Source organism: Pagrus major, chromosome 12 (genome assembly GCF_040436345.1).
Source record: "Pagrus major chromosome 12, Pma_NU_1.0".
NCBI lineage: Eukaryota > Metazoa > Chordata > Actinopteri > Spariformes > Sparidae > Pagrus > Pagrus major.
This window is the reverse complement of record NC_133226.1, coordinates 3,868,263-3,891,611: the sequence shown is the minus strand read 5'-3', so window position 1 is coordinate 3,891,611 and position 23,349 is coordinate 3,868,263. Positions and strand designations below refer to the sequence as shown.

Genomic DNA, 23,349 nt, shown 5'->3' with positions numbered 1-23,349 from the left:
CCTGGTCTCTCAGATTCCAGCAGATATACATTTATTCATTCATATGTTCCTTCATGTAGTTCACACTTTACATACAGGCTGGTTTGTTCAGTATAAGCATAATCTTCATGATAGTTAAAAAAATCCAGATACAGTTGTACTGACTGGGAAATGAAGGAACTTAAATTAACAATTTGGATATTTTCAGTATATTACATCCCAAAAAACAACAAATGGACACAATGGTTATAATAACTGGCAGAAAGTCTCTTCATTAAGATTACAAATATTTACAATGGAGGACTTTGGGTTGAGAGGCAGCGCTGATGTTTGGAACATCACTGGTACAATGTACATTTGTAAAAAATATAAATTTACGAGCAAAAACTCATTATTGCACTGGCCAGTGTAAACAGGAAATCAGTGATCTCACTGTTAGATGACAGAATCAGCATTAAACAGTTCAAAATAAATTTGGCAGGGACAAGACACGTGAAAATATATCATGAAATCAGACCCAGCAAGACTTAACGTGTGTCAGTGAAGTGTGACGGCTGAAGCTAGGCTGATTATGCTGGCACACTGTTGTGTATTTTAGTAAACAGTCCACAGATGATGTGCAGCTGGAAATGTGGAACTGTGTGGAAAAAGACAGGACAGCAGTTTCTCTGCTGCTGTTGAGAGTTTTGTGGCAAATAAAAGTAGTTTTAAATTGGAGCTGCCTATCACAAAAAATCCCTTTGGTCAACTCATGAGGGAGAAGTCAAAGTCAGCAAAGATTTCTTGCTGCTCGGCAGTGAGGATGCAGGGTGTTCGTGGGAGGGTGAGGACTGGCTTCAGGCGAGTGAACTCCTCATCAAAGTTACTGACGTCCTTCGGTGCTCTGATGACCGGCAGGAAGGGAGGTTTCATCTTTTTGGCCAGGAGAGCGTCCCAGTCCATCGCCTGGTGACAGACAGTGGGTCGTTGAACAGCAGCAGTCACACAAAAAAGATTATCAAACTTGACAAAAAACTGCCATTATGAGCTAGATCCCTAAGGCAATTCATAAATCAAATACTCTGACAATAAAGGAAAAAAAGGTGCCTGTGGCTGTGCAGTCCTCTGATAAGCCAATCCAATTGTTTTGTTTGGCCGCATGAAATGATTGGATACCTGCAGATTTATTAATGAAACTATTAGTGAGCTAGACGCACAAGAATGTTTATATGATTCTGGCATTTAACAGAGTTGTTTATTTATGTATTTATTAGACTAAAACAGCTAACAGAGCTCATTAAATATAGTAACATAACCACTAACATACATTTCCCAGCTAGCCAGCGAAAGCTACGGTGCTGTCTGTGTCTGTGTGGTCAGGCGTTCATGTGTTTTGGAGGAGCGGCTCTGGAGGGATGTCTGAAGGGAGGAAGTGGGATTTTTTGGCTGCTCTTGCTGGTTTCTACAATCTTACCAACTCCAGCTTTACAGTTATCAATCATGTCCTTTGCCTTCCGTGATAAATTAAAGTGTCTGTAGTGGAAGAAAATGTGATAAGCAGACAGAGCATCACAGAAGTACAATAGCACATTTAGGATACCAAAAAAAAGGCATTCAAGTTATCTCTCACTCTTCAGTCGATCTACCAACTGCTTCCATGTCATTAGATTTCCCTCACTTCCACACCACTGTAACTTCACATTGTCAGCCATATTGTACACATTAACTGGATATGAAAAATTCAACAAAGTGATCAGTGAAATAGGGGAAGTTAATTGTTATATGATTTTGGCATTCTTTGTTGAGTATTTTGGTCTCACACAGAACTTTGCCAGTAAACATTACACAACAGTTGTGAATATTCTCTTCATTTCTGTATAAGATGTATTGTTAAAGTTGAGCTGAACTCTTCCTCCTCCCTCTGCAGGGCAACAAGAGCTTGGAGTGTAAGAAACATCTGAGATAAAGAAAGAGCTCAATAAAATATTTCCCTTATGCTGGTTTGAGTTGAAGCTCTAAAGAGCAGTCTGTCAGACTTCTAATGTTTCACAGTGAAGAGGTTAGAGTGTAAGTTGGCCAGTAGCGCCTGGCTGGATAATGACCTGAAAGAATTTGTGTCTTTTGATCGCGGAGGCATCGTCCTCTCCTCCTCCAAGCCTCATCTCAGGATTCTTCTGCAGCAGCTAAAACACAGAGAGAGCAGCGGAGGGGAGTCACTACATTGGGACACACAACCCTCACATCAGGTAAAGCACTACATGATTTAATCAAATGTCGACTGAAATCAGTGGTGTTTTAACACGACAGTGGTTTTGTCGCCTCAAAAGAAATAAGAAATACCCTGGGAGAATTCCCACCCAAATGATAAGAAGCACACCTTTTGTATGAGGGACACAGATTCTGGAGAAAGGAAGCGAGGGTAGCGCACGTCATCATTGACAATGCTGTCAAACACCTCTTCCTCATCATCACCTGGGAAAGGAGACTAAAAGAGAAGAGACAGCAGCACAAACTTCAAACTTCTCTATGAATCTTACGAAAACTTGTACTTTGTGCATTTTAAAGGATAGTTTCACATTTATTAAAGTCTTTCTTGTTCATTTATACTGACCTCCCCCACCAGCATCTCATAGATGAGGACCCCCAGCCCCCACCAGTCAACACTGCGGGTGTAGTTGTTGTCTGTCAGCACCTCTGGGGCCAGAAACTCTGGTGTGCCACAGAATGTTGAGGTGCGATCCCCGTGGCCCATACCTACACACAGTACAGCCTTATTTAGCTATCACGCAGACACATGTGACACTGATTACACTCTGTCAATCACAGTCAATCACATAAGTCACAGGATGCCATCATAAGAACAGGTTTTCACATTCCAAGCCTACGCACACAAAATCTTGACAACCATTTCTACCAACAATGATGTGGAACATTTTACACTGACAGACAGCAAAGAGTGCTTTTGCCTCACTTGCCATGTACTGGAAAGTTAAATCACATTTAAAAGTTTGGAAAATGACATAAAATGGGTCATTTTCTTACCTTCTTTGCACAAGCCAAAGTCTGCTATCCTGACAAAACCATCTGCATCCATTAGCAGATTATCCAGCTTCAGGTCCCTGTCAGACAGACACAGACCAGATAACATCACCTGCTCCCAGCGTGAAGCAAGGTATTAAGTAATTTCTGAAAGAGATGGACTCACCGGTAAACTATTTTGTTTTGGTGGAGAAACTCCAGGCCGAGCAGCACACAGGACGAATAAAACCTGAAAGCAGGTAGAAGGAGATGGAATTCATACAAACGTCCCTGTATTTTTGCGGAATATCATTGGACTTATTTATTTATGTCATGGTTAACTAAGTGATTTCTGCTAACCAGGCCTGTTTCTCATCGAAGATGTTGGTGTGAATGTGTGTCATGAGGTCTCCTCCAGGGGAGTAGGCCATCACAAAGCACACGTGGTCTGCAGTCTGGAAGCAGCCGTGCAGGTTCACCAGGAAAGGATGTCGTGTGGCATTGATCACTTCAAAGATCCTCTTTTCACAGACGAGGCTTAACACACACACACACGCACATTGTCATAATTAACTCATTATACTTTTTTAATCAAAGCTCCAAAAATATAGTCAATTCATTTTCATTTCAGATACATGAGGGAACTAGCGAAAGAATTACAGGTTCATAATGCTTTAGAAACATTAATAAAGTGGGCTAATGAATGTTAATAGTGTTCATAGTATTCATTCAATAAAGTCGCTAAGCTGAATGAATGACACACCACACCTGTCGCTCTTAGAAAGGAAGAAGAAATGACCAAATTCACATTTCTTTCATTTTCTTAGATTAAATAAAGGCTGAAAGCCAAAAAATAGACAGGCCCGCTAGTACGGACAGACAAGAATGGGAGGTCAGAGAGAGGGGAAGACATGCAGCAAAGGACCACAGGCTGGAATAGAACCTGGGCCACTGCTGTACATGGTGCACATGCTCTACCAGGTGAGCTATACAGGTACAACAAATTCAGACTATTCTTTAATCAGGTCCCAGTTAGCTTTCTTTTGATTTTGAGAGTTAAACTCTCAGACAACAGGGCTCCTTGCTTGCCTTTGCATTACAACTCATGCACTTAATGCAGTTTGTCCAGAAAGAAAAGGCTGTTCACTGTGATGAATTTACCATTTCAAGTTTATGTTGATTTATTTTCACACTTAAGTGCCATAAACTGAGGCCAATGGCTGCTTGGATCATGAGAAATCAACCTTAACACTTAGAAAGGAGTATCTGGCACTTAACTCAACTGATATCATGAAGCTGGCTCACTTTTAAACCAACTGAGATCACCATTGTAACAAATGCATCACAGCTAAACTGCTCCAGAACAAACCACCAACCAATCACATTACTGCAAAAATGTTGTCATAGTTCCTACGGGATCCTAACAGGGATAAAAGAACTGAGTTTACAATGAAACAACAAGTCATATAGAGAAATAATGTGTATAATCAAAAAGAATCACTCTTCTGTTCCAGGCTTTCAGTGTGTCCAATCTGGTTTTAAAACAGCTTCTAACCAACAGATGGAGTGTTTACTACACTAAATACATAATGACTGCAGCTCAGAACCTATTAGGAAGATTGCAATTGTGGAAAGAAGCACTGACAGACTGATAATGTTTCAAAAAGAACCAGCTGAGTGATTTCTTACCTGTCAACTTCATCCCGTGTCACAATGTCTCCTTTCTTCAGGGCTTTGATGGCGTATAGTTTGCTTGACTTCTTATACTCCGCTAGCAAAACCTTGGATCAGGAGAAATGTTTGATGCATATTAAACCTTTAGATCTTCTTTTAAAACATTTGGATTTATTCAAGCTGCAGCTCATCAGGACACCTCTTAACCTTTATTTCACTGAGTGCCCTGTAGATTTTTTTGGCTCAAAACTGATATTTTTACAAGCTTAGTGCAGGAAAACAAGTTAGAGCAGATGTGTACCTTTCCAAAGTGACCTCTTCCCAGAACTGAAATGCAGTTGAAGTCGTCCATCTGAAGTCCATCGTCCATGCTGCATGAGAGTAAAAAACATCACATATATTTTTTAACTGAAATATTCCTGATCTGTTTTTACTATTTTCTAAGTGTTTCCAACCATCTTCTCAACACATTTAACATGAATCAAAGAGTAACACTACATGTCATATTCTCTATACCCACAATCTAAGATGGCAGCCAGCTTCGCTAAGAAGATACAAACTTTTCTTACTGCAATATTGCTGACCAGCTCCTCTGTGTTATGTTAAACTGGCTGCACAATGGAGATATTCCACAGTTCCACTTTTGGTTTACTTAAATGTGAATTGTTAAGCAAAGTTAAATGGTTAAATGTATATTTGTATGCAGTTTATCTCATAATACGGGAATAAAACAATAATTCCAAACAAAAAGCAGAAAAACTCCCAATTCCTTCTCAGCAGTGTTGTAAAACGTCTCCAAACATCATATTATACTATACTCATACTTAAGTCAAAGTGTTAAAATGCGTTAAAATATTACTCTGGTAAAAGTGATGTCCCCTAAATGAATAGTACTTAAGTAAAAGTTTTAAAGTATCTGATATTAAATGTACTTAAGTACCAAAAGTACAAATAAAAGTAATTATGCAGATATGTACATGTATTTATATACAGTCTATATACTAGGGGTTGATTGATTATCAGATCCGATATTCAGAATTTTCCTGATTATTGGAATCAGTGTTTTTTTAGTCAATTACAGATTCAAATTCATTTGTTTCAAATTATTTTTTCACTTTGGCTCCGATGCATGTAATCTGCAAAGTAACTAGTGACTTAAGTTATCAAATAGATGCAGTGGAACAAATATTTGCCTCTAAAATGTAGCAGAGTGGAAGTAAAAACTTAAAGTACTCAAGTAAAGTACAAGTACCTTGAAACTGTACTTACACACACACTTGAGTACTCAGTATGACTTACTGTAGAGGTGGATGAATTGAGGGTTGACGCTTGGGCTTTGGGCTCTTGCTCTCACGAGGAGACTGTTTTTTCAGCAAGGTAAACAGACAACAGAGATTTATTGAAACATCAACTGAATCTTTCAAACACAAAGGAAAAAACACATTAGTAATGGAACAAAACCACTTCTCTTTATTCAGGTGTTAACATCACACAACTCTGTGCCATAGACCTCTTGTTACACTGGTATTTTTCTTTGTATAACTATTCTCACTGTTCCATAATTTTTTAAGTGAAACAGAGCACCTGACTTGCTCACCAGTGGAGAGTCTTTAGTGTTCTTTCTTGTGCGATGAGGAGATCTGCCTGGATATTCTTCAGGAAAATTTAGACCCACCACAGCAGGTTCTCTGAAAAACAATTAGGAATAGACATTACACTGCAACTATTCTGGTTTTAGTGCTGGTGTTGACATTGTTGACTAGCGTCCTTGATGCACCCTTGATTTCCTCAGTTCCTTTGAGCAGTATATGCACAACCATAGAACATGTTTAAGCCGATATTAAAACAGTTAGTGTTCCAAAGATACTTACGCATATAAAATGCAAGTCTGCCTACTTGTCTCTTCATGGCAAAACTACCCCCTTCAATTGCTTTTGTAAATGGAGTCATGGTCAATATAATATGGCCTACTTGACAAAAAACATTACAAAAAAACCTCTGTAATGTCAAAGTGAAAACAGATTTCTACAAAGTAATTAATCAAAAATATATAATGTAAAATAAGTGATTGCATAAGTATTCACCCCCTTTAAATTAACTGACCTAATTCAACAGAGGTCCAGCTAATTGGCACTAGTAGTCTCACAATTAGTGAAATGGAGATCACCTGTGAGTAGTGAATGTGTGATGGTAGTGTAAAGACACCTGTGTCTGAAGGTCCAGTCACTGGTTAATCAGTATTCATGGCTACAATTACACCCTGAAGACAAAAGAACTCTCCGTAAAAAGGTTATTGAAAAGCACAAGTCAGGGGATGGATACAAAAACATTTCCAAGTCACTGAACTTCTCCCAGAGTTCAGTTAAAATTCATCATTAAGAAATGGAAGGAATATGGCACGTGTAAATCTGCCTAGAGCAGGCCGTCCTCACAAACTGAGTGACCGTACAAGAACAAGACTAGTGAGGGAGGCCACCAAGACACCCATTACTACTCTGAAGGAGTTGAAAGCTTCAGCAGCTTAGATGGGAGAGACTCTGCATACAACAACTGTTGCCGGGTTCTTCACCAGTCATAGCTTTATAGGAGAGTGGCAAAGAGAAAGCCCCTGTTGAAGAAAGCTCATTAAATCTCCACTAGATAATTTTGCAAATCATGAAAGTCAAACATCATATACGTATTTAACGGCACATTTCAGATAAAAATGTTTATGATCTCTCACCATTGACTGCTGTACAAAATGTTCCCCAAATATAGTCCCTTGGGGCACATTGGTGCCAGTACCAAGAAATGTCCCAAACACTACAAAATGATTAGAAAATAGAGGCAGAGGACAGAGTCTCTGCAGATACAAACACTGGCGCACACTTCTAAGTGGGTCATAAGTGATGACTGAGAGGGATTATTTTTGTGTGCTTTTAAAGGAAAATCCTGCATAGTATACCTTTAAGTGTAATCAACATGTTTTTAATGATTTCTGTATTTTGTCAATTCTTAGAAAGCAGTATTTGTTAGTAGGTCACAGTCATTGTTTGTTTGGGTCTGTGCATGGGATTTGTTCACAATAATAAAAATGCAGAATATCTCCACTGTTATCCTTCAATAATGCTCATTTTTATATTCTCACACACTGTTATTATACAACCACTATGTCTAACTTGCCTTAACTCTGAATGCAGGTCAGTTATAATGCTGCTGTCAGCCCTCCACTTAAGTCACATTCTCTCTAGTCTCAGATATCATGAGTGGGTAGAAAAATAGCCTCAAGTCTCTGTGGCAAGCTAAGCAGAGAAGTTAATAGCTCACTTTTGTAACAGCTCTTTCATAGATGAGATGTTTCTGGGTCACAGTATCTACAGTTACCACAGAGACTTACCCTGCTGGACAAGTGGGCGATAATGTGGAGCCAGTGTTAGGGCCTGCTAATGGAGGGCTCATGGGCTCCAGAGAGCTGCAGGGAGGCAGGATGCTCATCATCAAACGGCCCCAAGTGGCAAAGTTCATGTTCATCTGGGCAGCACGCAAGAAGTCCTTCCCTGTGAGGAGAAATGGAGACAAAACAAAGACATCAAATCTCAATACTATACTTAGGGACTTTAACATGCAAGTAGTGAGAAAAGAAAAAATACTTCAAAAGAAATCAGTGTCTGATTCACCTTATATGTTTTAAGTACAATCTCAGGCTTGAAATTAATCAAACGTAGAATTGATCCAAGTGATATTTGGAGTTGGAAAAAAAGCAATTAAGTCAAATTATGGCTTCACGTTTGGTTTACAGTGATTTAATTGGTGATGAGATGTATTTGCTGGTAGTATGAAGCTGCCTGATCACAAGGACTACTGTATCTCTCCCTACATCAAGGTGCACAATGGAAAATACGCTTAGTATCATTGACATCTTTACCAGTTGCGACAGCGTTGGCTGTTATTATTGTTACCTTGTGAGTCTCTGTGTGTGAGTCATAATGGCAAACTACCACAGAAGCAATTCTGACTATTTTGCTTGCATGGTGGCAAAAATGTTGTCAGTGCAATAATGTCACAACTATGCGGTCACAATACTTGAGTGTGCAGTTGAGATGAAAATTAAGTCTGAGTTCAAAAATGGGTGTGGTTCAAGCAAGGGGCGCTGGAACTAGGGAAATAGGAAGAAGGAAAGGGCCATTAATATCTGAAGAAATAAATTACACTACCTTTCTCTTTGGGGAAAATTCTTCTCTGCCTCTGGAGTTTGGAGCGCCGCTCAATGACAGGATTGATGAATGTAACCTGTAAATGAACAGAGGAGCTGCTTATGCTTCATACATGGAACTGTGTCACTGGGACAGAAATATTTACTTCATGGGATTATTTTATTCACAACACCAATCTTACAGCTGCTTGGTCTAATAATAGAGAAAAAAAACATTAAAAAAACATTATAATGGACTGTAATTACAACTTTACATTTTATGGTGTAACAATAATGATGATATATGAACCAAAACATGAATTTAAATGACAAATGCAGGTACAATATGTTGCTGTAGTTTGATGCACATGTCACAGGAATAATACACAGGCTGGATATGAAAGTGAGAACCTCCATGAAGAGGATGCCCTGAGGCTCCAGCTGAAGACACATGCCATGCCGGCGGTTATCCAGGAAGTCCTCCAGCCGAAGAAACTTCACCCCACTTAACGCTCGCCAGTCTCTCCAGTACACATTGATTTCCAGCTCCCTGGACTAGATTAACAGACACAAACATACATACATACATACATAGGTGTTTATAGTCTCATTTAATCAAGTACATTTTTACATTAACTGACTGGATTATCAAAGTTATTTTCTTAGACTTGACAAAGCTCCAGAAGACACTATACAACTGTTACAGACTGTGTAGCATGCCACATGACTAGTACACTGGCCTGTATGGGTAAAACCATTGAAATTGTCAAGGCTTGCAGAGAGAATGAGAGCTGGGGTGTTAAATGCAACATTAGAAGCCAAGTCTTAAGCAGGGATGCTGGGCATGAGTGGGTAAAACCAGATTAGAGCAAATATCAGAGGATTAGCAGTGGGATTACAGGGTATAGAGAAGAGTAGGAGGCTGACAAGAGTATCAAAGACATACTTGGCCATTCTGACTTAGTGAGGGACAAGATGTCAGGGTCTGTGTTATTGTTCTGTTAACAGATGTTCACCATTAGTGGTTACTGAGACAACATTTGGCAATAAATTAACCAGCCAAGAGGAAGACAGAAAGTCATTTCAGTAATTAGTAATCCACAGTTTGTGGCAATTTTTCTTCCAGACTGGGACAGGTTGTCAAATAAAATGTACTTGATTTAGATCAGGATGTGCTCCTGAATGTGAGCCCTGCAAGATTTCTGTCAGCTTCCATCAAGCACACAGAAATACCTGTTTTTGTTATAATGTATGGGCTAGAAATGGTGATGCTAAAAGAAACTTTATACCTTCATCTTAAAAACATGATACACACGATGCAAACTGCAGCCAGATCAATACTGGATTCTTGAGGTTCATACTAATAGAGGTTGTTTTTTTAAAATCTGGTAACAAAATATCGGACAGGACAACATTTATCAATATAAATAAGAATCTTGATTTTGATCCATCAAATTTGTTGTTTGTTTGTTTTTTCCATGTCAGGGTTGTCTGGTGGACAAGCTCAGTTGGAGTGTGTGACCCATGTACAGAGGCCCTGCCCTGTACAGAGGCCCTGTCAGCAGCCCAGGGTTTGAGTCTGACCTGTGGCCATTTGCTGCATGTCATCCCCCCCTTTCTCATCCCATTTCCTGTCATCTCTCAAACTGTCCTGTCAATAAAGCCATGAAAAGGCCAAAAAATGTTACAACATATCTGCACTGAGCTTAAATCATCCGTACATCTTTGACACAACATCATTCTACCTTTGGACAGTAATAATTCTTTATGTCTGATTCTTTTCTGTCTTTGTCCCAACACAAAAACAAGTTCAACATTTTCATTATGTTATCTAAATGTTCACCTTTGTTGACTGAGCAAAACTACTTAAGACATCTGTAACATCTTTGTGTATATGAACAGCATATGCTAACAGCTCTTACGCTATATGAACAGTAACAGAAAAATGGGACAACCTTGTCTAGTGGAGCAGTTCAGTTTGAAAGGGAGTGTTTGTCATTGGTTTGAACTGTTGAGAGAGGTTCATCATACAGTGCTCTGCTGAAAGTTAAAGCTATCAAGTTAAATATTTTCTCAGCATCCAGTGATATTGTAACTCACAAGGCTCCATCTTACATCTGGCACAAAGCAGCGCACAGCGCAGCACAAGTGTCGTTGCTAATTTCAGACTGACACACCCAGCACCCACGTGGTGTAAATAGCAAATGTACCTGTGCCCACCTGGGCGCCCCTGGGCGTGTTGGTCTTACAATGAGGTGTGGTCAGGTGCAGTGATGGTGGATTGATATCTTGAGGCAGCAGAAAGGGACCAGTGCAAGTGAAAGGGACTAGTGCCATAGACCAACAAAAAAGCTGGTCTAAGGTCAAAGCTGCAGTCTGTTTCCAGCCATTTAAAGGACTCATCATTCAGATAGTAAGATGCATACGTTCTGATTTTATGATGTTATTTTAAACATTTTCATTCGCAGTCATCTACTGTAACAAATATGGTGGCACATTTAATCAGCAAACCTAAAAGATGTAGTTATAAAGTCTCCAAAGAAAACAGAATTAAACTTTTAGTTTCTATAATAAATATTTTCAGACAGGATCTCAGGATTTATCAGGACAGCTGCTCCACTCCAAACTATTTTACTGTATGAATCTGGACTGTGTGTGACCTTTCTATGTGTAGACGAACACAGAACATTAATTAACATGAAATACTAACTGATGCTGTCGGCGAGTCAGGAGTTTTAAATAATCAAAGAGATTAATCAGCTGTTCCTCGTGCACACATGTGCATGTTAATGTAGAGATACACATATGGTTTCTGCTGCTGGAGGATCGCTGCAGGTAATGTCATTAATGTTTTCCTCATTAAAGATGTATTTCTCCCCTCTCATCCCACCCCGTATTGATCAGGACGATACTTTTTATGACCCGTCCTGTCTGAGGGTCCAGCAGCAGAGGACCACATCCCTGTCCCTCAGTGAAGACCAGTGCCACTCTTTTTAAAATGCTCCAGGTCTTGGCGCACCTGGCTCTTAAAGGCAATGGCAGAAGCCACTCAGATTTGTTGAATTTATGTGATGCCTAAAACACACCCATGACTAAATAAAATACAGCCCCTTTGCGCCGTGCACCTTACTTAGCACCCAGATTGTCCATAGTTTAACTAGCAAAATAGACTTGGACACACAAGCCCTAAATGCATTTGCACCATGCGCTTTAGACCAGCTGTATAGATTGTTCGAATAGGGCCCATGGTGGGCCCAGCTCACTGATCTGGATGATTTAATTTTAGTTGTTGAAAATATGATACTGCTAATATTTTTGTAAACAGTTTACTTTTACACTGAAAATCTGAAATTCTCCATAGACTACAGAACCATCACCCTCTATCTGTGACAACATGTAATAATGTGTTTACTGTCTCCTTTGTAGAGAGGAATATTTGACTAACACTTTTTTTCATTTGAAAGATTCCTCTTTTGAAGTTAATTTATTGTAATACTGCTATATAACAGTCAAGGGACAGTAACTCAGTAATGCTGTTTCCACTGACCCGTTCCAGTGCAATGTTGAAGCTCTGGCCCCAGGCCTCAGTGCCCAGCTGTCTCCAGTGCGTGCGCCCCACTATCCTGTTGTCCACCTTCAGCACAACGCTTACCTCCGCTGAGACACAAATACAGAGATACACAATGAGACAGGCACCGACTAATAAAGACCAATGCAGCTAGTAACAGGCTGTGTGGGTGTGTTCACTGGAAAAAAATACAGTATTAGCTGCCATAAGTAGTGACTGGAAAATTGTAAACACAGACAAAATGATGTCGCAGGGTGTTTTTATTTGATATCTAGTAATAACGAGAAAATATGTCATAATAACATTACATTATATTGTTATAATGTGAATTTAGCCTGAGAGAAAGTTCTGCAGACACTACTCTACACTTATAAAACTACTCAAACTACTGCATGGTTTTTGTGTATATTTTGGGATGCAATTGTAATATCTCAATGACGAGATGCTACTATTAAACATCAGTCAAAGCTAATACAGCAAAGGGCAGCATGGCTGATCTATTTTTTTTTTATTGCTGTACTTCGTGGTTAGAGATGTACACTGATCAGACAAAACATTAAAACCAATGACACGGGAACTGAATATCGTTGATCATCTCTTTACAATGCAATGTTCTGCTGGGAAACCTTGGGTGGTCGTTCTTTGACATAGAACACCATCTAGACCATCAGGGACAGTGTGTTAATAACTCAGAAGTTTAGGCGACACACACACACACACACACACACACACACACACACACACACACACACACACACACACACACACACACACACACACACACACACACACACACACACACACACACACACACACACACACACACACACACACTCGAGGAACCCTCATTAATATAATGCATTGCCTGGTCCCTTACCCTAACCTTAACCGTCACAACCGACCCTAACCCATGCCTTACTCTAACCTAAACCATACCATACCTAAAACTGGGTCCTAACCTTCAAACAGCCCTTTGAAGTTGTTAGGACCAGCCAAAATGTCCTCACTTTCCAAAAAAAGTCAATAATAGGAAATTAGGAAATACAACTACACACATATACACACATACATACACTTCCGAAACCCAACCTACACTCTTAGAAATGTACATTATTGGATTCTACATTAGTTCCTACCTAGTAAATTCCATCTTTAGAAACTCAAACCAGAAACAGGTAGAAACAGGCAGACAAATGAATACTGTTCACACAGATGTGTGATCTGCATACAGGGAAGTAAAACAGCCAAAAAAGTGTGAGAGTGTTGACTTACAGGACAGATCATCAGCCTTGGTTGTCTTGCCATTAGCACTGCGTCCTGATAGGCCAGCTCTCACCTTTAGAGACTTCCCATCTGAGAGGCTTCCGGAGGTGGCTGAGACACTGGCCACAAGACCACGGCCCGGAACAGACTCCAACAGGTCTTGGCAGCCCTTCAAAGATACCTCCAACCGACCTGAGAAGCAGGAAGAGCATTTCAGTGATCAATTCAGTCTATCTAAAGTTTAATGGCAAATTTGCTTGAAGGAGAAAAATCAAATGTTCTATAAATCACTTAACAATGAGCTCAGATCAGATATTTAACATGGAAAATGAATATATGTTGGGATATCTTAGTAGCGACCTGTTAGACTGGCTGGTCTGAAGAAAGAGGAAGTAGAAGAAAGGGATGAGGCGTTGGATTGCTTCTTCGGCGTGCCATAGGAAGGCGAGGTTCCCAATGCTAGTTCCTCCTTAATGGCAGCACATTGGGGATGGTCCTGAGGCAGCTCACTTAAACGTTTCTCCAGGGCCAAACGTAGCAGATCCACTTTCTGAGATGACTCCTGCATTCTTGCCTGAGCCTGGGGGATACACAAGACTCCTGATAAGCACAGCCTGCCTTGAACTTTCTATTTTAAAGATTTTATTTTGGGATTATGTATTTATTAGATAATGTAAATAGTATGGCTATTTTAGTTGCAGCAGTGTTTCTAACTTGTATGCACAGAGGTGGTCAGATCCTAGGTCCCAGACTAATACCTGGTGCAAGTGTGGACTATCCAGCTGGTACCCACCTCTGCAAGTATGCGGCGGTCCTGGATCTTACGTCCACTGAGCTGCTTAACCACATTTTTGGCACCTTCTGCTACGGCTGATTCAATCTTCATGTGATGCATAAGTTCAGCCACCCGCAGCTCCAGAGGACTGATCATCTCCACAGGGTGACCTGAGGGCAGGAGGAGCAAGTCACACTTTAAATCTAGTTTGAATGAAGTATGTTTAATGATGAGATAATTTAGCTCATATTTGTTCAGTAAAAGAGAGAAACTTGCATTCAGATGGTCAGCGGTTGTATTTTTGTGATAATAAGGAAAATGGATGTAGAGTATTTCATCTCTTGATTTTCTTTGAGTTTATTTTGTTCATTTATTAAGCTGGCATACATCTCCCAGCTGAAACTACAGGAGCCATTAGATTATCACTTCTTGAGGAACAAAGTGGTATTACAAGACAGGATGAGCCAGGGCTAGCATGCTAACTTCAGTAGCGATCTCTGCAGCACAGTACATAGACGTCTTTGACACCATGTCAATATGTTGTTTCTTTACATTCTGTTGATAATGTCAGTTCATTTTTTGTACGTTTTAGATTAAAACTCTGGCCATATCTTACAAATTGCTCCTATTGATGAATACCATGAAATGCACATCGTGTGACTTAGATACATTTTCCGTTATATATCGTTATATTGCTATATCATTAGTGTCTGTCATGAGGGTGACTCGATCTGTCACTGTGAGAATACTGCAGTGAAAAAGACAAACATTTATTTCATTTACATGCATTAAATTTGCATTCCAGGTAAAACCAATGATGAGTCTTTTATATGGGATTTGTTATTTTTTGTAGTAATGGGTGTATACTGTGTGCAGTTGGAAATTATAAGAACTGGGTTAGGGTTAGTACAGTACAGTAGTGGTAGTAAGATTTACCATGTGGGCTGGCCTGCTCTCCGTCTCTGGCTTGACTGACTTTCACAATCTGCATGCGCAACAGCTCAATCTTTGTTCGGCTGTCCTGAAACATCTGCTGGGCTGTAGACAGCATCTTTCTGTCCTGAAAAGTAAATAATAAGAAAAATTCCAAAGTCATAAGTAGACAAAATGCCAAAGCAACTTTTGGAAAATTCTAAACAAACAAACCAAGCTCCTGTTTACACAAGACCCTGTCAATGTTAAAGTAAAGAATGTGTAAAGTCAATTTACAGTATTTTGCAGTATCAGCGGAGCATACAGGCCTAGTTAGGGATGCTGTTTAATTTAATGCATTTACATGAAGTAATATTTGACGGTAATAGAACGTGTACAAAGTGTGACCAATTTGACCATTTACACATCTGCAAAAACTGCAGCTACTTTGTGGTGCCACCAATCCCACACTCAAGTCATCCTCCTGACACATCAATAAATCCTCACTCATTCCTCTCATCGACAACACCCAGACCAGTGAAACCAAGACCATGGCTTTATAATAACAACTGCATCTAACAGTCATTGTTGGATTTATGTTCTGTGAACTGTGTTGCCTCTTATTGTGATTTCTATAGATCACTTTATGTTAACATCGCAACATTTTACATTTGTATTTTTTAAATTCTCTTAACAACTAAAAAGCTTTTCTCTCCCTAGGTATAAATAAGCTTTCCTTTCCTCTCCTGTTTTATTTTTTCATTCGCTTACAATACCTTTTAAGTTACCACACATCTAACTTTCGTACCTGGGGTGTACATCTGATATAAAATTTTTAAAAAACACATGAGAGGGGAATATTAAGAACACTGGGGAACATATTAAAGAAGCCAGAGACAAATGTATCCAATATACAATAATTCAGATATTATTATACCCAAACAAGAATTAACAGAATGGGCCCAATTAAAGACAATCTATGTTAGAAATGTAGAAATGTAGAAAAGAACAGGGCACATAAATGCACGCATTATGGGCATGTCCCAGTGTTTCTACTCTGTGGAGAAATGTTCTGGACTGTATTGGTAAATTGTTAAAATGTGAACTTCCCAGATCACCAAGAATGTGTCTCCTTGGGGACAAAACTGTGGTGTCACAACCAAGTAAATCTGCATTGAGAATACTTAAGACTGGCTTCATAATTTGTGTTGGAAGGAGCCTCAAACTCCTGCACTGAATATGTGGAGGGTTCCAACTATGGAAACTGTGGCATCTGACCTTGTAAAGAAACGGTAAAGAAAGATGGTCTGGTGTAGTACATTTGTAATTGTTGCAATGTGCTAATGCCCACCACATTATTGTAACCAAATAACGGCCTTTCTTATATCAATGTCTGTCTGTATTTTTTTTTTTTTTTTTTTTACATGAGATTAGCAGAATATAGCTTCTAAAACACAACAGGATTGAAATGATATTCTTAAACTAGGAAAGATAAAAAAGCATAAATGAATATTAAGGAGTTTGGGATGTCGTCATCAGTAGTAATGTTAATGCTAGTGCCACTCTCAGAACAGCCCTGTCCTCAAGTCCTCTCTCTGCAGTGCTGTTTCTTTGCTTCTCTCTCCTGTCTGTTCCTACACATCACAGATGCTTATTGTTGCTGCCACCAATTTAGTCAGTGTCAACTCACTGCTACAGACCATGTAGGAAAACCATCTCCATCAGCAAACTCACCAAGTGTTTGTACGTGTGTATTGATCTGTACCTTGGATGAGCTGTTGGTGTAAGTCTGGATCATGTTATCAGCGCCCTGTTTGACTTTGGTCTCCATGGTAAGCTGTTTCTTCAGTGTTCTGAGTCGACCGGCCAGTGGTGATGTGACCTCTTCCCACTGACATGACTCTGCTGACTGGTTGTCTTCTTCCTCCGAACAACCTACATCAAAAAATAATCACATGGTGGGTTAGCCTTTAGATATCTTAGGAAACAATTCTCTGTCAGTAGTGGTGATTCATTTGAGCAGTTTTACCATTTTTTTTATAATCTATTTAGGCATATGTTTATGTACCCCTACAGAAACCAGGGGTAGTGCTATACCCTGCTGTCAATAAATTCTTCTTTCCTGCTGTCACTTAAGTCTTTTCATTGTCTAAACTATTAAGATATTTTCTCACTGTTTCTCTCTCTTACTGTTTTCAGCTTTCTAGAGTCTCTCTCTGTGTCCAGAAAACATTGCTGGTGATATTACACCTGATTTTCTCAGACATGAACAGCTGCAGCAGAAATTTGTATAAATTTCCATCCCCTGCTCCCATGTTTTGCAACTCTAAATAGCAATGCCTTGAAATACAAATTGCATAAGATCAGACAAACCATTTGCTACTTGCTACCAGATGATGGTTCTACAAGCAGAGGTCAAGGGGTTAAAAGAAGGGGGTTAAGTATCCATTTCAAACTTTGTAAAAAAAATCTGCTTTTTTTTCTCTTCAAAATACCAGGAGGAAATTTAGGCCTGAAGGCAACAGTCACCATCAGGTCAAAATTCCCGGTGACTCTCAGGTCTGCATGTCACCAAAACCATTAATCCTCTAGGTAAAATGAATATCTATAAAGAACATTTCATACCAATCTGTCTCACAATAATTGTCATGATATCTCGCTCTATATGGACTTAAAGTGTTGGGGGGAAAAAGGACAGGTTTATGATTTATTTTCAAAGTTTTCCATTGAAAATGAGCCCCTTTGTGTTTCTATGTTGAGATGATTTTCTCTGTTTCAGTTACCTGTGGTGCTGTCCTTCTCTGTGGCCATAGACCTGGCATTGAGCTCATGGAGTTGCCAGTGCAACTTGTCCAGCTTGCGGCTCGAGGCCTTCAGTTGGCCCTCCACATCGGCTGCGCTCTTGCGATTGGTGACAGCTCGTCGCATTCTCTCAGCCGCTTCCTTGATCTTCAGCTCTCGCTGGATCTCCTGCCTGAGCAGAGTGCGAGCATCCTCCAAACGCTGCTGAAACTCTGGGTCCAGAATATCCCCCTCATCCAGACCCTGCAGGTTACCGCTCTGAAGGACACAGCACAACTGCTTCAGTCTGTTTTTTTAAATATATATATATATCTTGTAGGTATCATGTTAAATATACCTGTTATTTCAACATACTATTTTATACGAGCCCAGTCAGCTGTCTATATTGTGTCTACTAAAACATGTTAATATCACTTATCCTGTGGTCTGGCTGTGACACAAGCATCTCGGAACTGGTTGCTTTATCTTTTTTACACTAAAGGAGAGTGATTTAATGTAGGTAGCTGCAACATTAAAGAGACCAGCACTAAGACGGAGCAATAGAGTTCAACTCTACTGAGATGAACTGAAGCCATTACTACAATACAAAGGACAGCTATCACTCACGTTTCCACCAAAATGACAAGAATAATTACATAAAAGACAAAAACAGCAATTAAAAATTAAAATGGAAATCAAAGGTTGTGTCCACTGGTTGATGCAACCCAACAACAAAGGACAGGAACCACTTGATGAAATGGGAACAAATGCAAATGAAGTACTTCAGGCAGAAAAGTTAAACTGAGCTGTGACATAAAACTAACAATGGATCAACAACAATAAATGACACAATACTTCCCCCTGGTGGATAAAGATCTGTCTGTTTAATGTTCTGCTACAGTGTCAACAGGCTACTATCATCTTTCTCAGTGTCAGGACATCAGGTGCAGTGTCAAGATTAAGGCTGAAACCAATTATCATTTTTATAATCTGTTCTCGATTAATAATTCAGTCTTAAATAAAAATGCCTATCAAAAATTCTGAGAGCACAAAGAAATATCTTAAAATATTTGGTTTTGTTCAGCCAACAGTTCAAACATAAAGACATTCAATGTAAAATAATGCAAAGCACAAAAAAGCAAACAAATCTTCATATTCAGCTAAAACCAGGGAATATAGAGAATGTGCCTGATTTATCAATCGATCACCAGAATTGTGTCTGATTACATCATCAGCTACATGTTTCAGCCAAAATGTCAAAATAGATTATTTTATATTATGAATCATGTCTTGCATCACCGTCAGACACCATCCTGTAGTAACAGGGCATGCACTGTAATGGGGTGGAAGCAGAAACCTCAGACAGATAAAACCAAAGATATGTCTTCTTTACTATATACACTAGTGGTAAGCTGTGCTGCCTTTTCATAAATACCTACACCTTCAGGTAAGTACATGTATACCTTTTCCTCAAAGGCAGTTCCAGGGCCAGATTAGAGCCTGTGCCTCATCTCAAACCAGTTCTTTGCATTTCGACAGCTAATGAAACGGCTCTCAGCCAGACACTCTGACAGCTGCTGCACCCAGCCTTATCATATGTGACACTAGGCAACAATATATGGTCAGCTGATTTATCGTCCATCCATATATTCCATCTATTCATCTTCATAACCTGATCAGGCTCAATTAACTAGCACTGAATTACCAGCATGAATTTGGAAAGAGTCATGTGTGTACCCTGGACATATCACCAGTATATCACAGTGCTGACACCCATATTCTCAGCTGCGGGCAGTTTGGACTTTCCCATCCTACATGTGCCTGGATTGTGGAAAGAAAACAGGGAAGAAACCAGCACAGGCATGGAAGCTTGGCTTATTATGACTGGCTATTTTTTTTGGCCACAGACAAATGTATGAATTTATTTATATATCAGGTTTCCCTCCTTCTTATTTATTCTATCCCCAAGTTGATAGATGAAGCCATTTCATAATGCCTTCATGAGATAATATGCAGGATATATCATAAGTCTGGCTACCTTTAAACATGAATACATTTGCATACAGCTTATAAGTAGAGCTGCAGTGATTAGTCGATTAATCTATTAGTTGATCAATAAAAAAAATTAAAACTGCAACCATTTCAATAATCTAATAATAATTGTAATCATGTTTCAAGCAATAATTTCAAACATTTTCTGGTAACAGCTTCTTATTTGTGAGAAGTTCCTGCTTTTCTTGGTCATATGTGACAGTAAATGAAGAGTCTTTGGGTTTTTAACTAATGCTTGGACAAAAGAAGCAATCTGAAGTTTGTCCTCTGGGAAATTGTATTGTAAATTGTAATAAGTATTTTTCACTTTTTTCACATTTTATTGACCCAACAATTAATCATAAAAAATATCCTGCAGATTAATAGAAAATTAATATAACTGCAGCCCTATATATACAGTATGACAAGTAGATTCACAGCTATCACACTTTTATTATCACTACCAGTCATTTTACCATCACAGCCCAGACAGATCTGTTCTTATACATGTTCTCTTTACCTTTTAAGCTTCTCTCGTTATCTTCAGACATGACTAATGCCTATTCATTTACTATAGTTTTCTATATTCTTAAGTTGATATACCGTTAATCCTTGTAAGATTAAATTAATTCTGTACAATTAGTCGATCAGTTGATTGAAAGAAAAATAATCAGTAAAATTTAGATAACCTATTAATCTTTAAAATAATTTTTCAAGCAAAAAACTATGATTCCAGCTTCTCAGTTGTTGCTTTTCTTTGTCTCCATAATATCTTATGGTTTTGCACCGTTTGGACAAACAAAACAAGCAATTTGATGATATTATTTTGACGCTTTATAGATTATTACGTAATCAAGAAAATTGAGGATCAGAGGATTAATCCTTATTCAAAATAATAACCCTAACTGAATTCATAAGGCAGACTATAGTAAGACACAACAAATCAAAAATAAGTAACGTGAAAAGGTCAGCTTTATGCTCATTCTTTAGCCTTAAAAGCATTTACCCTACATTTATCATTCTACTTTACAACTGGATACAAAGGCCAGACACCTAAACTAACTTTCAACCTACACTAACGACTAGATAATTACTCCTTTGCTACTGGCTTGAGCCCATCTCAACAACTGTTGACTTGGCTGTCTTGTGTGTTGGGGATGACAGGTGTGTATTCATTTCTGTAGCTATTATCCAACGGACACACCTGCTGAAACCAAACCAAGTACACCTTCTTTTGTCCTAGAAGTTTGGTGAAGCCTGGATATCATTAAATGACAGTGAACCTAGCATGTTTCATCACAGAGATCAACGGATGGCACCTAGCTCTAAAATAAACCATATGATACTTGTATTATATTTGATGAAAAAAAACAACAACAAATGACTTGTTTAAATAAGATGTCAGATTATAGGTTAAAACTGAATTTAACTCCACTCAAAACACAATGCACCTTCTTTCAGAAGGTTCGGGACGGGTCCGAGCCTCGCCAAGTGTGAGCTTAGCTTAACTGAAATAAACTCTGTCAGGTAGAGACCGGGTGTTTGCTCAGAAAGAAACTCACTGCCTTTATACTGATTCTGGAAGAAGGTCAAAACCATGTTGAGGAGGAAGCTTACTTCTTACCATCTTTTCTGAATGAAACTAAGTTGTTTAAAAGCTACAGTTAAACGTTAGAGCTATTTGCGTGACAGTCACAAAGACAGAGGAACTATGAGGAAAAGCAAACAAGACAAACAGGAAAATCCAGTGCCACTGTAGCAAGTGGCGTTATTTAACTAAACTAAACTAAACTAAACGTCAGGTGATAATAATTGGCATAATGCTGGCACTAAAAGTCTCCATTATGATTGCACTTCATTTGACGTAATAGAAAAGCCGCGGCGTTAAGTTTACCTGTAGTGTTAAACCTGACATGGTGGCTGTCAGTCCGCGATGGACATTCACAGCGCGTCAACGTCCGCTCCGACTCCCAACGGTCTCCTTCGGCCAGACAGTCGGTGAAACAGCCCTGAAGGAGTACGGCACCGCTAGCTGAGGTAAACCGACAGCGGCATGTGAAAGTCAACGTCTGCTGAAGCTGTTCACAGACCCTCTACACGGGTGAAGCTACTTGTGTTCATCATGGAAACAAAATCTTAGTAAAAGTTTGAATTGAGTTTAACAGGGGCTGGACGCAAAACTGACGTCAGAGGGCCGCGGCTGGATTGGTTGGCAGTCGGTAATGACAGAGACGCTACAGGAACCAATCACATTCGATTATTCATTGCACCTGCCGAGGTAGCCTGATGATGCATTCACGAACCTGTGTTCCCCTCCCATACCTGATACATTCAGCTCTGATAGAAAGAAGCAGTGTGAAATATGTAACATAGTGCAGAAGAATACAAGAAAAATATACATTTCTATTTTGCTCAGTTATTAATGAAACCAAATACAATATTACCTTTTCATAATAGGAAAGCTGTTTTAATGTCATAGGCTAAGTTGTTGTTCATCCTGTTTAAATGTGTTTTTTCATAAATATATAAACAACATAAAACATGAATGAAAAGTGAAGTGGAACAACTTCTCTTAGAGTCATTAATCTTTTCTTAACATAACTTGTTGCTGTAAGCTATGCATGGTGGACTGAGACATGGAAAACCTGCATAAACTGACAGAGGCATATTTTCCATAAGGGAAGCTTTTAAAGAAACTTGTTTTAAAAAAATATACTTCAACTGCCGGCCACACCACACAACAGAGAGTTTGTTGTACTGTGGGCAGGTCGTGTAAATAAAAAGAGTGTTTTGGTCTTTTGCTCCATGAGGTTACAGTACTGGCAGATTTGGTAGCAGTATCTGCTCCTTAAACATGAGTTTGAGTGCCCCCATGTGTCTATGATTGGCTGAGAAAAGTGGATTGGGAAAAAAAATGAGTGTGAGCTGAGGGCTATAAGCTGGATAAGAATCTGCTGGCCTTTCAGTAATGCACTTGACCACACAAGGTGACAAATCCATATGTACATCTGAGACAAACAAATGCTAGAGTAGGAAAAGGTTAACTACATAACAAGGCTTACGAGAAATATTAGCCACTCACTTTCTTGGTGCTGATTGTAATTTATGTGCTCTTTGCTTTCTAATTTTGATTTGTTCAATAGTATGTGTATGCTACATAACCTATCATGGCTAATGATAAGACACAAATGAAAATAA

General features: G+C 39.2%; 1 protein-coding gene across 1 annotated transcript; it reads right to left on the bottom strand.

The window, feature by feature from the left end:
* Window positions 1-9: 9 nt before the first annotated feature.
* Window positions 10-22,302, bottom strand: pkn3 (protein kinase N3). The gene is made up of 22 exons (XM_073478596.1): window positions 22,046-22,302; window positions 18,123-18,399; window positions 17,105-17,274; window positions 15,364-15,487; window positions 14,446-14,597; window positions 14,013-14,232; window positions 13,662-13,844; window positions 12,369-12,478; window positions 9,233-9,376; window positions 8,844-8,919; window positions 8,027-8,186; window positions 6,248-6,338; window positions 5,950-6,011; window positions 4,952-5,021; window positions 4,666-4,757; window positions 3,337-3,513; window positions 3,164-3,226; window positions 3,001-3,077; window positions 2,570-2,712; window positions 2,336-2,443; window positions 2,061-2,141; window positions 10-924 (listed from the first exon to the last, which is right to left on the bottom strand). The coding sequence occupies exons 1-22, from the start codon at window positions 22,064-22,066 to the stop codon at window positions 724-726; spliced, it is 2,802 nt and encodes a 933-aa protein (XP_073334697.1). The 5' UTR covers window positions 22,067-22,302; the 3' UTR covers window positions 10-723.
* Window positions 22,303-23,349: the final 1,047 nt, after the last annotated feature.